Raw genomic sequence first — 20,502 nt, 5'->3', positions numbered from 1 at the left:
ATTTTTAGATGATTTTCTGACTTGTGTTCATTATTGTGTAAATTTAATCTAAACTTGTTTTCTGTGAATTCTGTGAATTGCAACTGTATGTATGTAACTATGACTGGATATATACATACATGGAGTACAATGGAGGAGGAAAAGTGTGGTATAGAATGCAACCAGAGGTATGAAGCGATCAGGAAAAGTACATTGCCAAATGTATCAAAGCCTCCTCTATATGGTCCCAAGTTTAAAATTTCCATTAAACCAATGACTTATTAGCTCAATTACTATGTGGACATAGTGTCACTTAGAAATGGCATTGACAAGATAAATGTAAAAGAAAGCTCGTTTTATTTTTCAGTTGCTCTATTTAATGCTGAGTTCTAGCAAACATGAAACCTCTGCTGTCACTTCGCTTTTGATATTGAAGCCGCTCCTCTTCCCGGGTCACCTGGGGTGGAGCTTTATTTTTATTTTTTAATCAGCAAATTAGAGCTACATTTCCCAGAAACGTCAGGAATCTTCCATGTTTTTTTTTTTTTTTTAAACCAGTGATTTCATTTCCGTAGAAACACATTTCACCTTTCCTAAAGTTATTCTCAAAACAAAGAAAGCAAGCCTGGGACCACATGGAGGTTTTGTGTTGCAAGATACTAAAAGAAAATGATTTCTGAAATGTATCTACTTCTATATTCATGTCCCTTTTACACGATAGTTTTGAAAATCTACTGTAAAAGCTACGCAGAAGCCAATTCAGCCTTTTTCATATTACAAGGCAAAAGCACTAATGGACATAGCACTTAAAATGACTTTAATACCCTTACAGCATTGCTACACTATTTAAAAGAGTATTTTCTTACAGCTGTTTTCTCTACTTAAATGTTGAGATGATGGCAGAGTCTACAAATCCTCAGCAGAAGTTTCACCTGTGACCATCCCATATGCCCTTCTCTGCCAACCTGTGCATGTACATCATTGCTCATCAGCTGCTGATGCAGAGCTGAGTGTGTGGGCTAGGCTGTGCATTTGTATTTCCGATCTGAAACAGTACCCGAAATTCCCTGTTTGGTTCTGGATTGGAGGTCGTGTGAACTACCTCCATTTAAAAATACTATATCTGAGGCAATCGCTGCCCGTGATGGTTGACCCATGATGGCTTTCAAATGTGCATATCATCACTAGATGTGGCAGTAATGTGGTGATGAAATACCATCTGGGAATAGGGCCTAAATCTTGAAAATACAAGACCTGCCAGCATCTGTACTACATAGTTTTTGAAAAATGAAACTAGCTCCATAGATGTTATCATCTCATTTGGTTCTCAGTCTCTGACACTGTGAAGAACCAAAACAAGTGGTAATATCCTATTCTAAAACAAATCTGTGCAATTCTCAAAAGCTCCAGGAGGGAGTCCACATCACGGCCTATCTGTACTTGACCAATTCACCACAGCGTTCTCTGCCATTCAATTCGTGCCAATGCTATCAGGCAGTGCTTTCCATTGGTTGTCACAAACAGATAACATCCCAGCTAGGAGGATTTGCATCTCCAGAAAACAGATATTATCACTTTCCTGTATGCTTAATGTGTACATTAATGTGTACATTAATATTGAAAGAGAGAAAGGTATATTGAGACAGATCTTACATGCAGCATATATAAAAGCTTACTGTTATACAACATGCACAATACCTCCAAGCAATAAGTACTGGGACATCCCACTCTGGTCTTAGTTTTCACCCACAATCTCTTGCTCACTAGTGGTGAAAGGATCTGTTGAGCTTGTCCACATCTGACTCCAGTCACTTTCCCCTCCTGTTTTAAATTAGAGGTTTCTAAAGATGCTGCTTTATATTGCATTATTGTTTGTTTCTAGTTTTGGGTTGTTGGTGTATTCTTTTTCTGCTGCTGTTCAAGAACAGCACCTCCTTCCAATTAGATGGTCACAGGACACATGATGATCCTGTCTTCCAGAAGGACACTGACAATCAGGAACAAGAAGTAAAGCCCAAACATGGTGAAACCCAGGCATTTGTTCATGTTCCACTTGCTCAACGCAATAGAAAGGATGACAAAGAGCAGCATGATGAAGAGAAGGACGATAGCACAGAATAGCCCGTTGCTGCTCACCGTCACTGGGACAAAGTCGTTAAACGTGGCAAAGAGTAGCCATGGGAGAGGAAGGCTGTTGGGAAGAAAGGCTGTTAGGAGGGCAGGCATTGCAGGTGATTGAAAGTGTGCCTTAGATGACAATGGAAAGACAAACACAGGATAACACCACTGGTTTCTTTGAACTGCATTACATGGGATGCAGTGGGGCATGTGGCTCAGCCAGCCTTTGTACTACACCCACAGCATTCAATGCACCCACTGTTCTCTTCTCCCCACATTTTCTTTCTCTCCCCCCTTTTCTTTTTTCTGTCCTCACTATTAGTTTGGGAGGGAGGTGGCTGATGGGGAGTGAAGATCTCTACATGTTGTATTTATAATTTCTGTTTTTAGAAATTGCAATAAAAAGTAGTCAGTGCTGAGCTAGATGGACAAATGGTCTAATTCACTACAATTCCTTTGTTCAATATGTTTTCTCCTTGAGAGCGCAAGGCAGATTATACAGGATCTCCAGGTAGTCTCCCACCCAGCTAGGCTTGTTTGGCTAGTTAACTTTCCCAAGGCTGCTTCATATCATGCTCTAGCATGTCCTATTCAGACTGCTAGAATAAGTGAACTGTGGGCCAAGAAGCAGATGTTCCTGGATCAGATTTGGCCCATGGCCTGCCAGCTGCCTACCACTCTGTGTGTGTGTGTGTGTAAAATGCTGTCAAGTCACAGCTGATTTTTGGGAACCCAGTAGGGTTTTCAAGGCAAGAGACTAACAGAGTTGGTTTGGCACTGTCTGCCTCTGCATAGCAACCCTGGTATTCCTTGGAAGTCTCCCTTCCAAATACTTACCAGGACTGACCCTGCTTAGCTTCTGAGATCTAACGAGATCAGGCCAGTCTTGGCTGTCCAGGTCAGGGCTTGCCTACTACTACCTTATCAGGAACAAAATAAAGTACCAAACAACGACTAGAATGCAAACACAAATTTAGTGCAAATTTCGTGCAAGTAAGACATCAGTGCAGAAAGTGAAACAATGACAAACATCACAATACAATTCTAGAATATATTGCTCCCAACGGAGTCTTCAATGAGAACGTCTAGTACTCTTTGCAATGGTCCCAAGGACTTCATATAAGGAGCAAAAAGCAGAACAGGTCAGATCGTGGTCGAAACGCAGTCCGGATTAACTTTGACGTTTTCACCACCGCGAAGGCGGCTTCATCAGCAACTCGGATCCGACTTTGAACGGAGCAGCTCAGTGAGCGCTGCAGAATTATCCTCCTCCCTGTAGAGTTTCGATACACTCTTATATTAAGGAGTTTTATTTAGGAGCCTTGTCTCCTGATACCGAACAGAGTTGCTGATGAAGCCGCCTTCGCGGTGGTGAAAACGTCAAAGTTAATCCGGACTGCGTTTCGACCACGATCTGACCTGTTCTGCTTTTTGCTCCTTATATGAAGTCCTTGGGACCATTGCAAAGAGTACTAGACGTTCTCATTGAAGACTCCGTTGGGAGCAATATATTCTAGAATTGTATTGTGATGTTTGTCATTGTTTCACTTTCTGCACTGATGTCTTACTTGCACGAAATTTGCACTAAATTTGTGTTTGCATTCTAGTCGTTGTTTGGTACTTTATTTTGTTCCTGATTCCCGTATAAGTACCTAGTGCCTCCTTTCTCCAGCTTTACTACTACCTTATAGCAAAAGACTAACTGGAAAAAGGTATATGCAAAAGGCTAATTGGAAACAGGTATATGTATAGCATACCCTTTTAGAACTGCCCTACAACTCCCGAGATGCGAGTCAAATTCCCTGATCCGATTGGAAACTGGTATGATGAGGGTAGAGGCAAAGGTCTGCTTATCCTCTCTACATATGGCTTAGGATGAATCTTAATCCTAGGGGTCTTTTACCACTGGTACTGAGTGACTCCTTTAGGTCAAGATGGATCATTGCTATAGGGGATAACCTAAATAGTTTGGGACTTGATCCGTCAACACTTTTGCAAATGGGTATGTACCAAGCTAGACTAACTATAAATGAAAGAGTCAAAGGTATCGAGCGTCAAACAGATCTTTTGAGAACCCCTGCATTTATAGCACCTCAACATTCCAGGTATATTCTAGCACCAGCTGCATATTTATACTCCCTGAAAGGAACACATATACGAGGGCCTATACACTGGCCAGATGTGCAGCCCTACCATCTGCCATATTAGAAAGGAAATTTAAGAAGATCCCCAGGTTGGAGAGACTTTGCCCGTGTAACACAGGGGAGCTGGGAACCATTGAGCATGTATTTTTTAGATGTCCCCTCTACAAGTCAGCCCGCTTCAATATTATTGACCCTTTGATTAGGGAAATGGGCTCTGGTGATGAGGGTGAATGAACCAAAAGGTTTCTGTTGGGAGACAGCTCACCAATTACTACCCAGGTTGCAAAATATTGTGCAGTAGCAATGAAGTTACGTCGCCTTAATGTACATCCTTAATCTGTGGAATTGTAAAATTGGGTGATTCCTAATTTTGTTGGCCTTGGTTGTAAACATCTACTCTGCATGGTCAGTTTCTGTTTTACCTGTTTTATCTTGCATACTTGCTGCAAATAAAATTTTATTATTATTACCCTTTACCCCCCTTCAGATTTCTAATTTATCAAAAGTTTTCAAAATAGTACACAGAAATACTCTGAAGTTTTACCGTGTAGTTATAAAAGTTATGTATCAACTTAACTATGTTTCATAACTCAATTAATATAGTTATATGTATTTTTTTTAAATGGTAGCACTTACCCTACTGTGATGTCAAAGATGTTGCTTCCCACTGAACTGGACACTGCCATATCCCCCAGCCCCTTCCGGGCCACAATAACACTGGTAATTAGGTCAGGGATAGATGTGCCAGCGGCTAAGATGGTCAAGCCCATGATTTCTTCACTGATGCCAATGGTCTCTCCAACCTAAATGAGATTGGAGAAAAATACAAAATAGTGCAATAAAGCAGCAGAAGCAAGAGATTTCCTTGCTGAAACTGACAGTAGAATAAACTGATGAGTACACGGTAGCTTTTCTTTGTGTTTGGGGGTGTGTGGCTTCCTGGCTGAGACAGAGCTTTAGTACCCTGAAAACCTGCATATTAGAGGAAGGAACAACCCATGCTCTTTCATCTCATCTGATGTAAACTCGACCCTTCATGTATTTACATTATTCTTATTGAAGTCTTTACAGTGTTGGACTAGGATCTGGGAGACTCAGGTGTGAATCCCCACTCTGCTGTGGAAGCTTGCTGGATATGACCTTGGACCGGTCACACACACTCAACCTAACCTAACTCACAGGATTCTTGTGAGGGTAAAATGGAGGAGAGGAGAATGATGTAAGCTGCTTTGGGTTCTCCCTGGCAAGAAAGGTGAAGTATACATGAAGTAAATAACTAGTACAATTTATTCTGAAGTCCTACTGATATCAATGGGAATTACTTAGAAATAAGTATGTTCAAGTTTGTATTCATAGTTATTCAAGAGCTTACCACAGGATTGGTAAACCCAATCATACTTATATGAAACATTTATACCCAATGTTTCCAGCATAACACTCTTGAGGAGATGAGTGCAGCCATATTGCCAGTTTTCCCCCCAGCTAAGCATTTTAACTTCTATTTGTACAAGTTTTTAAAATGCCCTCTTTTCCTGTGTGCATCTAATTGCTAGAACCCCCATCCAAGGTCAAGGCTATATATATGATACAAACCGCCCAAGATTCTGCCCCATAGAAACTGTAATGTGTACAAATTCTACAGACTGAGACAATTATGGACATGGCTGAATAATTTATTCTTGTTCTACTAGACATGAGAAGGAACAAAGTAATAGGTGGGACGTTGAAGTCTCATTCCTGAAAGTCAGTTGTATTCCCAAATACACAGATTTAGAGCTTGAATGCTTCAATTCCAGAAAAGTTAAAATACTACTCCGTTCATGTAACCAGGCATGGCTGTAGCACAGTCATACCTTGGCTTGCATTAGAAGAAGAAGAGTTGTTTTTATACCCTGCTTTTCACTACTGAAAGGAGTCTCAAAGTGGCTTACAATCACCTTCCCTTCCCCCGCACCTTGTGAGGGAGGTGAGGCTGAGAGAGTTCTGAGAGAACTATGACTAGCCCAAGGTCACCCAGCAGGCTGCACCTGGAGGAGTGGGGAATCTAATCTGGTTCTCCAGATTAGAGTTCAATGCTCATCTGGAGGAACAGGGAATCAAACCTGGTTCTCCAGATCAGAGTCCACCGCTCTTAACCACTACACCATTTCACTTGGCAAGTCTCCTCTGGTTTTTCTCATCAGATAATTCAAAATGCTTCTGCTCAAATAATTTCATTCCCATGACCCTCCCAACCCCTTTCATTCAATTTCCAGTTTTTTAAATTCAAGCTTCTTCTTTCTGCTCCGGTGTATGATTGCCAAGGTGCACACCTGATGTCACTAAAGCTTTTAGGATTACCTTGACTTAGCATATGACAAAGCGAGGCAGAACATTATTAGTTTATTGAAAACATTTGTATCCTGCCTGTCAGCTGAATTCATTTTTTAAAAAAATTAAAGTGTTTTAAGCCACCTTTTCATCCAATTTAGGTCTTGAAGACAACAAACATTAAAAAAATTAAAACAAGATTAAGAACATATACAAATATATAAAAAGAAGTAAAAACAATTAAAACACAACACAGAAAAAAACACATGAATGGGAGGAAAGGTCAATGGGAATCTGTGAGGAAACATCAGACAAAACAAAAAAGTCTTCACCTTCCGGCAGAAGACAGTGACACACAGGGACAGATAAATCTCTTCGGGGAGGGAATTCCATAGTTTTGGAGCCACGACCAAGAAGGCCCTTTCTCAAGTTGCCATCCATTTTCCAAAGTAGGGCCTCTGAAGATTACAGTAGTGGTCGGGTTGGTTCAAATGGGGGTAGGCAATCCTTGAGGTATGAAGGCCCCAAACCATACATGGCTTTAAAAGATAATTCTGACATCCTGAATTGGGCCCGGAAGCAAATTGGGAGCCAGTATTAGGGTTGCCAGCTCTGGGTTGGGAAACACCTGGAGGTTTTGGGGATGGAGACTGAGGAGGGTGGGGTTTGGAGAGGGGAGGGACTTCAATGCCATAGAGTTCAATTGCCATAGCAACCATTTTCTTCAGGGAACTGATTTCTGTCACCTGGAGATCAGCTGTAATAGCGGGAGATCTCCAGCCACCACCTGGAGGTTGGCAACCCTAGCTACTATAGTTGGAACAGCTCTGATCTGTATGGCCCAGGCTAGCCCAATTTTGTCAGATCTTGGAAGCTAAGCAGGGTCAGCCCTCGTTAGTACTTGGGTGGGAGACCACCAAGAAAGTCCAGGGTTGCTATGCAGAGGCAGGCAATGGCAAACCACATCTGATAGTCTGTTGCCTTGAAAACCTTATGAGGGTCACCATAAGACAATTGTGACTTGACAGCAATTTCCACCCCCCCCCCCATGGGTGGAACAAGAGGGCACTCAAGGTACCCTGGAGAAAATGACTGCATAAAGTGGAGTCTATGACATTATATTAGGCTGAGGCCTCCCCACCTCCCCAAATACTGCCCTCTTCAGACTGCACCACAAAACCTCCAGGATTTTCTTAACTTGGAGCCAGCAACCCTAGTCAGGACTTTCCCCAATGACCCCTCCCTCAAAGGCCAAAATAGGTCTAAAGGACCCTGCCCTCTCCCCCTGCCTTTTTAATCACAGAAACCTGGCCTGGAATACTGTGGTTGTCCAGCAACAGCCATGGAGGGAATCCATTGCTTAAAGCTACATGTGCTCCTTTTATCATTTTCTGGTTTTTTATCTCAATGTATTTGTGGGGGGTTTCACTTTTTTCTGCAAACCTGGGGCCCTTTTCAAGTTTGTAGAAAGATCTTTCCTACCCGTTTATAGCTCCAGTCACCGAATTTAAGTATCCTCAAATTTGGCTGACTGCGCTATTAGTATATAGATGATAATAACAGCAATTAAAAGCAAACAAACAGGAGGGAGGGTCAAACACATAAGAGCAAGTCTATATCACTGATTTACCTGATGGGCCCACCAGACCATTAAATAAGAAAATATTGCAATCCAAGAGATCGCTCCAAAAAATGTTACAGGAAAATATTTCTTTGATTTCTGAAAGAGATAAGAATGAGGAAAGTTGAGGAGAGGACCTATACATGCATATTTCAGTCGTGAGTCCAATGCACATGATCATGAATTCTCCTGTGCCCTGGCCTAAACTGTTGTGGTATCCTGGCAGCCCTAGGCTACCTGGTACACCAGGCAAGGTGACTGCAGCAAGTGTGCAGGGATGGAGCACTGCTATATAGCCAGAGACAAAAAGGGTCTGCTGGCATCCATCCTGTGTGCCAAGCTACAGAGCCAACTGGGCATGTTCAGGCTTGTTTACCATGTTTCCCCTTGGGAGGACATCTGCCTCTTGCAAAATATAGTTTCCCCAGTTAATTCCCCAACCAAAAGGGGAGACTATCTAATTCGGGTAACACCACATAACTGCACATGATCATGATCATCTCCATCATGATTATTTAGATTTATTAAACTACACTACCAAAGAGACAGAACATGGACAAAAACATAGCAAGGTTGGTGGTTTGGGCATGGGGACGGATCCTGTTGGGGGGGAGGCTGTGCCTGCTGGAGAGCCCCATAAAGGGTGTTGGGGTGGGGACTGATCAGTGGCATGCCCAGCTCAGGGGCTGAGAGGGCTCTCACCTCCAGGTGGCAGGGGAACTACGCAGGGGTTCATGACCAGGCGGATCCCGGGTTTGCCACTCCATGTATTCCCCCTGGCAGATGGGGTCATATCATGCGACAGGTGGGTCGTCCAATACGGGGCTCCATCCCATGCTGCACCAGTGCTCCTGCAGTTGTAGCCAATATAAGCTGCGGCCTAATTTTTCCCAACACAGGCTGTGTCTGGTTCATCCTCAACAGCTGCCCTCCCTTCTGGCCCCTGGGGCTGCAAGCATACCTTTACCCTCCCTACACTGCTACCAAGGCTGGGGTTTGCTTTGTCCCACAGGTCTTCTCCATCACTCTCAGCTATTATTCTTTTCACCTCTCCTGCTGCTAACTCAACATACAACTCTCAGATTTTGCTTCAGAAGGACATAAGATCTCTGTTTCATTTATGGACTGAGAAAAAAAAAGAATCAATTATATGTTACTCGATACAGTGGGACCCACAAAGGAATCCCCTTACCTGTTGAGCTTCTGTATCTTTGGCACTTCAACAGCCTAACCTGAATTTCTATTCTTCATGAGCTCAATAGAGCATAAAATACACAAAATCACAAGCAGCGTTCCTGACATAAATGTTCTCATGCTATAATGCTGAGTATACTGTGGAAGTAACTCTTGCTGAATGTTGCACCCTCCCTGAAACATAAAATGAATACTGGATACCAATATCTATGGGTGATTTATAAACATTTATACATGTATTGAAGGAGTAGATATAAAGGAAGTATTCTGAATATGGTTGTGAAAAGATTAAATGAAGCCATCCTTCAACAATGTTTTCCTTGATCATCCAGGAGAGGGTATGTGGCTTTTGTAAAGAGTGCTTTAGAAAGAATCTAGCAGCTTCCTTACTCCTAGCCAGCTTGCCTGTGGTTACAGCAACAGCCCATGCTTAGAGGTATTTTTCATGAAGCCAATATCCAATTTCCACCTTCCTAATATGGAACTGGATTCAGTCACTTGGCTCTAGAGTAGTGGCTCTACACTGCTCATAGACGCTGCTTCATCTGATCAATTAATATATTCTTGATGCACTTTCTGTTCTTACTGTGCAATCCTAAGGAGTGTGTGGTTAAGAAGTGCCTGGGGTTGGTGCCGCTTGTTGTGAAACTCTCCAATGTTGTGAAACTCTCCATTGAGTTCCACGGGGCTATGCCTGTTTTTTTGTAGGCATAACTTGGTGCCTGCATAAGGGGTGTTCCTGGGCTGAAAGGGCTTAGGGAGCTGATTAAAGTCAGCACCGCTCCCGGGAACATCCCCTTTGATGCCAGGGTGAACCCTTGCGGTGGGAAAATGCTGCCAGGAGGTAGCACCACCACCCGAGCCTTGTGCTGATGCACTGCTCCCTGAAACCAGTGGATGTTGCCCTGCACCGGATTTAGTGCCCACTTAGCTGGGGCAAATGGCACTGACACCCGCGCAGGGGTCATGCTGGCTCCTATATCCTCCCCCCACCCAATTAAGATTGCTTTGTTAATTTACAGGTTATAATTTATTAAATAAATAAAGACATTATTTTAGCTGATTCTTAGCAAATTTTCCTACAAAGGATTATACATCATCGCAACTGAAGGCAAATGTAAAAATAAGGAAGCTGAATTCTCTAGAACTTCAGAAGCACAAATAATTTCTCAAAATAACTGCCTGGATCATGGACAGTAGAAGTCAGAATTATTTATTTAGAACATTTATATTCCACCTATCCAGAGATCTAGTAACCTTTATTTTATCCATATTATTAGATAAAACTACAAAGAGCATGAAATGTGCAACTGAAAAAATTTATTTAGCTCTTGTAATCCATTGGTTATTTTTCTATTTAACCTAAATTATTTAATATTTGCTGATGCACATGCTCTTTTTTTAGCATTTAGAAATGGCGCCATGCAGGGGGAGGGATGGGGAAAATATTTCCTCAATTTTACTGCTTCATGTGGAGTATCTGTGAATGCAGAGCAGCAAAGAAAGAAGAAGAAGAGTTGGTTTTTATATGCCGACTTTACCACTTAAGGGAGACTCAAACCGGCTTACAATCACCTTCCCCTCCCCACAACAGACACCTTGTGAGGTAGGTGGGGCTGAGAGCTCTAACAGAGCTGTAACTTGCCCAAGGTCACCCAGCTGGCTTCGTGTGTAGGAGTGGGGAAACAAATCCAGTTCACCAGATTAGCCTCTGCTGCTCATGTGGAGGCGTGGGGAATCAAAACTCGGTTCTCCAGATCAGAGTCCACCGCTCCAAACCACTACACCACACTGGCTCTCCACATGGGAAAATGGCTTGGGGGTGGAGGCATGAGCCCTTCCTTCTCCCATGGTGCCATTCCAAGCCTATTTGGGCTTTCCATTTTTTAAGAAGCCATTCCCTGCAGCTGCGGTGTGAATGTGGGGAACATTGGGTCTGAGTGAATCAAGACCCAGATCTTTAAAAACAGTAATGTATAGTTTGGCCCTCATATTGAGCTCCACAATTCATCAGGCAACCTGGCTTCTTTTCCTCTTTCAAGTCCCCATGCTTTTTTCTCACTGTAAGCAAGCCATTTCTGAAACATCCAACTTTCCTTCTTTTCTTCAAAAGGTCATTTCACAGTTGTTTCCCTATCCTCGAATTGTATGACAGTTGTGAATTGCCAGCCCTCTTGACAGAGCCTATGGGTGTGATCTAGCTAAAGATTAAAGAGCTTAAAGTCTGTAGAGGAAGGAATTAAACAACTGCACTGTTAAAATCAGCCAAAGTTAAGCACTTCCAAGCCACTGATTTTAACAATGCAATTGTTTAATTCCATGGTGACTTTATATTATGTCTATGGCACCTAGATGCCTTTTGTAATCTACAGAAATATCAAACTGGTGGCGCAATTACATTTTATTGGATTGGATCATGACTAAACCGGCAATTTCTACCAACTCCCCCTCCTGCTGCAGATTATTCTCATGTTCCTTTGTGGTGGAAAGTCCTGTCAAGTCACAGCTGACTAAGGTTGACCCTGTAGGGCAGGGGTGGGGAACTTTTTTCCTGCCCAGGGCCATTTGCTCATTTATAACATCATTTGGGGGCATAATCAGGTGTAGATCTCCAGGCGCGGGGGGGGGGGAGAGGCTAGGGTTGCCAGGTCTCCAGCCACCACCTGGAGGTTGGCAACCACACGGGAGGCCACGCAGAGAAGGCCTGGAGGGCACCCCCGCTCCCCCTCCCTCCCAGGCGGGAGGGCAGCCAGCGGCTGGTCCAAGGTCAGGCTTCATGTGGAGGAGTGAGGAATCGATCCCAGTTCTCCAGATTAGAGTCTGTCGTGCTTAACCACTACACCATGCTGGCTCTCTCATGTTCCTTAGGATGTCTCATCTCCTAGGTCCTAGGAGTACTATTTCGTGGAGATCAGTGGGCTGCAGTAGAAGAGGGGAGGCAGGAAAGCTTTGCTCCACTAATGGGAAATTTAGTCTGGATTCAATCCCACGATTTTTTAAAAAGGCATTTTCTTCCAAGTAGGGACTTGGATGATCATAAGCTTCATTATAGAAAATATATAACATTAATTTTGGAAAGTTTGCCTAAGAGAAAGCAGAAGCTATTGTTGACAAGGAGACTCAGGAGTATGCAAGCCACAGGGTGTCTTGAAATTCCTGGGAGTAAGACTTCTTATGCATATGCAATGAATCAGCATCTAAAGAAGCAATGAGAAGGACCACCATGAAAGAACTATTAACACTACATTTATAGGTTGCCATTAAATATTTATAAAATTAAATGGTAATATATTCACAGCTATTGTCTGCCAGGCAACATCTCCAACAGCCCAAACCAAATGACATTTACCACTGAACTGTTGTTGGGTAATTTCCCCACAAAAGCTACCTAGTAGGGGGCTGAAGAAGAAGAAGTCATGGGATCATTTTATAGATATGGTGTAACTTTACACATCTTGAGGAAATATGGGTTTGATCTTATCCTTAAAAACAGACACAGTCTAGTCTTACTACTCACAGCATTTCTGACGTCAGGCAGGGTAATCCACAGTGGCAAAACAATAGGAAGAATCGCTAGGTAAGTGAGTCGTTTACGACAGGTATCTGGCCAGGCTAGGCTTAGTGGCTGATCATCATCATCTTGTTCCTGTTAGAAACCCCCCCCCACATACAACAATGTTAATTTGAGTACAAAATGGAGCAATACTATGCTGTAGGAAAGTTTTACAAATTTCTAGCATCTAGCAATAGAAAAAAATACTCATCTTGGTATCTCAGTTTTGTATATTTTGCCTTTTCACAAGGTTATTGTAAAGGAAAATTAAGTAGGTGGCATAAAGTATTTCATAAACGTAGAAGTGAAATAGAAGAGCTAAATAATAAGAGCTAAATAATTGCTTTTTGTTTGATTTACAACACATACACATCAGTGAGGAATCTGTGCACGTCAGCCACAGTATACTATTCTCATTGAAGAAAATATTGTACCGAGAATAAGACCCACTCTTCATGGAGGGTATGGGTTTGTCTGTTTAGCCTCACAATTAACTTAGAGGAATAGAAGAAATGCCTCAGAATCCCCAAGTACCCTCTTGTAGAAACTCACTACTGGGAAATATCAGGAGTTGTGGCAACCTGCCATTTGTTGGGGAACCCTGATAAGCTTCAAAAGAATTCCATGTTTGTCAAAACTGTTTGAAAACCATAGACCTAGCCCTTAAATAGTCTACATCATCCAGAGCATAGTAAGGTTTTATTATGTATTTTATATACAGTAGCATATTATCTTCCTTGCCTCACCTGAGTACCTGAGTACTTTCCTGTCATGCTGTGTGCCTCTGTGTCGTTTCTCTGTGAATTTATTTTATTATTGGTTATTTGTTTTAATCATTTTTATTCCGATGCGTTATTTTTGCAGGCCACCTTGAGGAATTTTTTTTATGGAGAGGAGGCATACAAATGCCCCAAATAAATAAATACACTGGAGACTATAAAGGTCCACACAATTTCAACAGCCTCTTTTTAAACCATCATATTTTGTCTCACTGTAGCAAAACAAAATCCTTCTATGTCACAGTTCAGCTGACTTCTTCCCCCTAGATACCATATTTTATTGATGTTGCCATATACTATTACATGGCCAAGTTTTTCTGTTTTGTTTTTTGCCCAGAAGGGCAATCACCTTTTATTAAAAAGGAAACCAGACTTTTAAGTCTTCTTTCATGCTAATGGATAGCCAGAGGCTTAAATCCTAAACACTGTCTCACATTTTTCACCTGTTTAAACTATTTCTACTCACACAATCCCTTATTTTATTTATTTATTTATTTTAAAATGTACATCCCTCTCCATCCCAGCCAAGGCCGGGCACTGAGCAGCTTACATCAAATAAAATTACAATATAGTCAATTTTACATTACAATACAAAAATATAATCTTATAATTAAAACCATAATCCATAAAATCTAAAATCCAGCTAGCACTCAATTTCTTGGCACACTGGCCAGCAGCCAGCCCAGGGGAATGGCCAGTATCCCCAATCAATTACCCAGATATATAGGGAAAAGGGGGGGGGAAGGGAGGCCACTTATGATGGAACCACTGCTGCCTCAACCATAGGCCTGGCGGGACATCTCTGTCTTGGAGGCCCTGTAGAACTGAGCCAGGTCTCGCAGGGCTCGGGTATCACTTGACAGAGAGTTCTACCAGGCTGGTGCCAGGGCCGAAAATGCCCTGGCCCTGGTTGAGGACAGCTGGACACTTTTGGGGCCGGGGACTACCAGCAGGTTGTTGTTTGCTGAGCATAATGCTCTTTGGGGGCATACCGGGAGAGGCAGTCATGCAGGTATGATGGTCCCAAACCATTTAGGGCTTTAAAGGTTAACACCAACACCTTGAACCTGATTTGGTACTCCACCTGGAGCCAGTGCAGTTGGCAGAGCACTGGTTGAATATGTGATCTCACTGCGGTCCCAGTAAGGACCCTCGGGGATGCATTCCGGACCAGATGGAGCTTCCGGAGCAGTCTCAAGGGCAGCCTCACATAAAGCTATTTATGGTAATCTAGCCTGGAAGTGACTGTCACATGGATCACTGTGGCTAGGTCAAGTTGGGAGAGGTACGGCACCAGCTGCCTAGCCTGGCGGAGATGGTAAAAAGCCACCTTGGCTACGGCTGTGACCTGCGCCTCCACCAACAAGGAGGCACCCTGGCTCTTGACAATGGACGCAGTTGTCAATTGCACACCATTAAGAGCCGGATGCCAGCACACCACCTTTGATCCTCCCTGACCCGACTTCTAGAAAGTACACCTATAGTAAACACATGACCCAGATAATGTAAAAGATTTCAAGATTTTTACTTTCAGAGAAATCCTTCCATATTACTTTGAGTTGGATCCAGTGATGCACAAACAGAAAAAGACATCTAGTTAGCATAGGGATTTCACAAGATCTTGTGGAAGTAGCTCCCACTCCCATCCAAGTGACATACACATGCACAATCTTGTGCAACAATCTCCTCCTTTTCCCATATAATGGCTCTATCAGGGAGCCATTTTGGGAATGAAGCAGCTGCTAGGTTTACTTCCTGAAACCCTGGGATTGGTTAGGTGATTGACTGTAGCTCTAAGGGTGTGATATATGCTATTAAATGTCTTTGTAACCTTTTGTATATTGCATACACTTCCCGTGCTGCTAAAGTCAGGATTTCAGAACACAGAAGTTGCATCAGATTGAAAAGGGGAAAAAGCCCCCCTTGGAGATCACTACATGTCCTTGAACCACAATGAGAATGAGCTATGCTTCTGGATTGTAAAGTGCTTTGAAATTGCAGCCAATGGCCACCCATAGGGTTTTCAAGGCAAGTGAGTAAGCAGAGGTGCCATTGACTTCCTCTGCAAAGTCTTCCTTGGCATCCAAGTATTGACCCTGCTTAGGTTTTGAAATCAGGCTATACTATACCATTCCATATCCCATGAGTTAAAGGGATTACTCTCTGAAGTCAATTCATATACAGGCACAGAGTTGAATATTTTTATATAAGCTAATTAGGGAATAGACACATTTTCATGACATGCATGATGTAGTTACAGGCACTTTACACTAAACTAAAACCCCACAAATATAATTTACAGCTTCAAAACAAAATTGCTTTGAAACTCATTGGGTCAATCTTACAAGCCAACTGATACTTCCTCCGATACCAAATCATTTAAAAATATTTGAGTTTATTGCTCTCATGGTTTCTATGCACTACCTGTCAGGATCTGTCCATTGCTGGATCCCTGGCTCTTGACATCAGCTGGCCTGTTGCTGGATCCCTGGCTCTTGACATCAGTCAGTCTCGTTGGATCCCTGGCTCTTGACATCAGTCAGGCCTATTGTGCACACTGCAAGTATTTCCCTCGTTGCGGCCCCCTCATCTGTCCTTGACTCTCATGCTAGCAACTCCGGTGTTATGGTTTGCTCACTCCCTTCCTCCTAGCTGGTGTTGTTATCTCTCTGTTCCCAGGCCTGCCTAGTACTGCACCTGGGTTTGCGTTATGCTTATAGTTTCGACCTGTAGACTGAATTGCCATTAGCAGCTTTGAACCTGTAGATTGTTTATGCTGTACCTGCGGATCCTGAATAAACGTTAACCTGCTTTAGACCTGCCTGTCTGAGCGAGTGACTTTTTGGGATTGCTGAGGGAAGCTGGAGAATCTTACACTACCTCTTAGTCAAAAGCTACCATATTTTCTAAGTATCAATGTGGAATGTATTGTTATGCAATATTTTCCAAATAAAGTTATGACAGTTTCATGTGGCCTAGAGCCTTTCTGCCTGAAATGTCAGAAAACCCATCCTGCTTTCAGACTCTGAGCTCATTAACGTGTTGGCTTTATAGGCTTATAAATGAGATAATGATAAAAGATAATGAGAGTGGTTCTTTGAAACAACCATTCACACCTGAGTACTGGGAAACAGGATTAAGATCTGGCAGTTGGTTTACATTCCAGGAGAACTTCACCTGTGTTACTTATGCTAGTCAGTTAAGAAGTGACTGTCTACTGCTAGGGAAAGGGAAGAACTGTGTGTGTGTGTAAACTGCCATCAAATCGCAGCCAACTTATGGTGCAGGTAGGTAGGGTTTTCAGGAGCCCCGTGGTGCAGAGTGTTAAACTGCATTACTGCAGTCAAAAGCTCTGCTCATGACCTGAGTTCGATCCCGACGGGAGTTGGGTTCAGGTAGCCGGCTCAAGGTTTACTCAGCCTTCCATCCTTCCGAGGTCAGTAAAATGAGTACCCAGCTTGCTGGGGGTAAAGGGGAGATGACTGGGGAAGGCACTGGCAAACCACCCAGTAAACAAAGTCTGCCTAGTAAACATGTGACTTCACCCCATGGATCAGGAATGACCCGGTGCTTGCACAGGGGACCTTTACCTTTAGGTAGGGTTTTCAGTGCCAGAGATGTTTGGAGGTAGTTTGCCATTGCCTGCCTCTGCGTGGACTGAGAGATTTCTGAGAGAACTGTGACTGGCCCAAGGTCACCCAGCAGGCTTCATGTGGAGGAGTAGGGAATCAAACCTGGTTCTCCAGATTAGAGTCTCACCACTCTTAAACACTACACCATGCTGGCTCTCAGAAGTAACTACAAGTGGACATTAATCTAGGTGGCCAGGAAAGGTGTCAGAAAGGCAAAATAGTTACAACATTATAAAGAGAAGGCAGGAAAAAAGTGAGTTGGACTATGGATCAAATTTGGTGAGAACTAATACAGAAAAAATAGGTTGACTGTTGCCTCAAGAGGTTGGGTATACAGGGAAGAGGAAGTGAGATGTGGCTGGGAGACAGGCAACACTTTAAAACAGGTGAAGCTAGTCTGAGAGGTATTATTTCTTGTACTATACATTATTATTATTTTAACTCAATATCAAACAAGCACAATGAGATTTGTTCACACCATGTGAACATCATACATCTTACGCAGGTCTCCTCAGAAGTAATCTTGTCTCCTTCTTTGAGATAGTTACTATCTTGCTGGATTGGGGGATTGCAGTAGACATAGTTTATCTAGATTTCAGTAAGGCTTTTGATAAGGTTCCCCATAATATTCTTGTTGAGAAATCGGGAAAATGTGGTTTAGATCCTATTACTGTTAGGTGGATCTGTAATTGGTTGACAGATCGCACCCAAAGAGTGCTTGTTAATGGTTCCTCTTCCACTTGGAGCAGAGTAACTAGTGGAGTGGCTCAGGGATCTGTCCTAGGCCCTGTGCTGTTCAATATCTTTATAAATGATTTGGATGAAGGAATAGAGGGGATGCTTATTAAATTTGCAGATGATAGTACATTGGGAGGGACAGCAAATGTGGCAGAAGACAGAGCCAGGATACAGGATGATATTGACAGGCTGGAGAATTGGGCTAAAAACAATAAAATGCATTTCAACAGAGATAAATGTAAAGTTCTGCATTTAGGTAGGAAAAATCAATGCATAATTATAGGATGGGGGAGACTTGTCTTAGCAGTAGTGTGTGCGAAAAGGATCTTGAGGTCTTAGTAGACCAAACACTGAACAAGAGTCAACAGTGTGATGCGGTAGTTAAAAAGGCAAATGCGATCTTGGGCTGCATCAACAGAAGTATAGTGTCCAGATCACGTGAAGTAATGGTATCGCTTTACTCTGCTCTGATTAGACCTCACCTAGAGTATTGTGTTCAGTTTTGTGTGTAAAGTGCTGTCAAGTCGCAGCCAACTAATGGTGACCCCTTATTGGGGGTTTTCATGGCAAGAGACTAACAGAGGTGGTTTGCCAGTGCCTTCCTCTGCACAGCAACCCTGGTATTCCTTGGTGGTCTCCCATCCAAATACTAACCAGGGCTGACCCTGCTTAGCTTCCGAGATCTGACGAGATCAGGCTAGCCTGGGCCATTTGGGTCAGGGCGTTCAGTTTTGGGCACCGCAATTTAAGAAGGATGTAGACAAGCTGGAATGTGTCCAGAGGCGGGCAACAAAGATGGTGAGGGGTCTGGAGACCAAGTCCTTTGAGGAAAGGTTGAAGGAGCTAGGTATGTTTAGCCTGAAGAGGAGAAGACTGAGAGGGATATGATAACCATCTTCAAGTACTTGAAGGGCTGTCATATGGAGGATGGTGCCGAGTTTTTTTCTGTTGCCCCAGAATGTCGGACTAGAACCAATGGGTTGAAATTAAATCAAAAGAGTTTCCGTCTTGACATTAGGAAGAAATTTCTAACAGTTGGAGTGGTTCCTCAGTGGACCAGACTTCCTCGGGAGGTGGTAAGTGCTCCTTCCCTGGAGGTTTTTAAGCAGAGGCTAGATGCCCATCTGTCAGCAATGCTGATTCTATGACCTTGTGCAGTTCATGGGAGGGAGGGGATCTTGGCCATCTTCTAGGCATGGAATAGGGGTCACTGGGGGAGGTAGTTGTGAGTTTCCTGCATTGTGCAGGGGGTTGGACTTGATGACCCTGGTGGAGCCTTCCAACTTTATGATTCTATGATTCTAAGTAAGTCCCATTTTATTCAATGGGGCTTACTCCGAGCAAAGTGTTCTGAGGAGTGCAGCCCATATCCCCACAGACAAGCTGGCGTAGTCATTAGAGTATAGGGCTCAGACCTGGGACAACTGGTTTGAAACCCTGCTCAGCCATGGAAGCCTGCTGGGTAACCTTGGGTAATCACAATCATCACAATCCCTCAGTCTAACCTATCTTCACAGAGTTGTTGTTGTGATAGGGTCGCCAGCCTCCAGGTACTAGCTAGAGATTTCCAGCCAATAGAGATCAGTTCCCCTGGAGAAAATGGCCGCTTTGGCAACTGGACTCTATGGCATTGAAGTCCCTCCCTTCCCCAAACCATACCCTCCTCAGGCTCTGCCCCAAAAACCTCCCGCTGGTTGTGAAGAGGGACCTTGCAACCTTATGTTGTGAGGATAGAGTGGAGGAGGGGAGAGCTATGTGATAAGCTTCTTTGGGTCCCGATTAGGGAGAAAAGTAGGATAGAAATGAAAAATAAGCATTGTTCTCCAATCTGAAGGGGCCATGGTAAGATTTAGAGGAAATGAAAGGCTTTGTAAAAAAACAGGTGCTGCTACTAGTAGCAAGGGGCCTACATCAGTGGAAAGAAAAGATGCTTAATTGGGGCATTTCAGGGAACCTGCAAGTGGTAAACTACCAGATATTTCATTGGGGTGATAGCAAATTTCTCAAGATTATAATGTTTTAAGTACAAATAAAACTTCACTGTCTGTCTATTAAGTTTGCTTAGCCACTGATCATCACAGTTTGTCTTTGTAACAGAGGAGTCCAGAAGGAAGAAGGGAAATAGTTTTTGGTAAGGAAAGTTGTGAAACAACAGGACTATACCTTTATGTGACACACTGTAAGGACAAATTGGTGGATTTTTATCGTCTCTCCATCTTTTTCCCCTCCTCCCACACTTTCTCCTTGTTACTCATTCTCTGAGTCTAGTCTCAGGTGGGTAGCCCTGTTAATCTGTAGTAGCAGAAAAAGGTTTAAGTGTGACTCCTTGTAAGCCACAATTGGCCAAGTGGGAACCAATTTCACAAATACGGGCTTCCTCCTGCTCTTCTCCAGAGATAATTCCCCCTTCCTTCAACTGTTGGCATTAATCATG

At 43.1% G+C, this 20,502-nt stretch overlaps 1 protein-coding gene across 1 annotated transcript in view; it reads right to left on the bottom strand.

Annotated features, from left to right (window-relative positions):
- Positions 1-1,732: 1,732 nt before the first annotated feature.
- Positions 1,733-20,502, bottom strand: part of SLC24A2 (solute carrier family 24 member 2) — a 126,889-nt gene continuing 108,119 nt past the window's right edge. Inside the window, exons 6-9 of the mRNA XM_056848201.1 lie at positions 12,884-13,012; positions 8,182-8,271; positions 4,878-5,044; positions 1,733-2,170 (exon numbers count right to left, since the gene is read on the bottom strand). Of these exons, the coding sequence (XP_056704179.1) occupies positions 1,921-2,170; positions 4,878-5,044; positions 8,182-8,271; positions 12,884-13,012 (636 nt within the window). The 3' untranslated portion in view covers positions 1,733-1,920. The remainder of the gene's footprint in view (positions 2,171-4,877; positions 5,045-8,181; positions 8,272-12,883; positions 13,013-20,502) is intronic.

This window comes from Euleptes europaea, chromosome 4 (assembly GCF_029931775.1).
Source record: "Euleptes europaea isolate rEulEur1 chromosome 4, rEulEur1.hap1, whole genome shotgun sequence".
In the NCBI taxonomy this organism is placed as follows: Eukaryota; Metazoa; Chordata; class Lepidosauria; order Squamata; family Sphaerodactylidae; genus Euleptes; species Euleptes europaea.
This window is presented reverse-complemented; position numbering and strand designations above follow the sequence as displayed.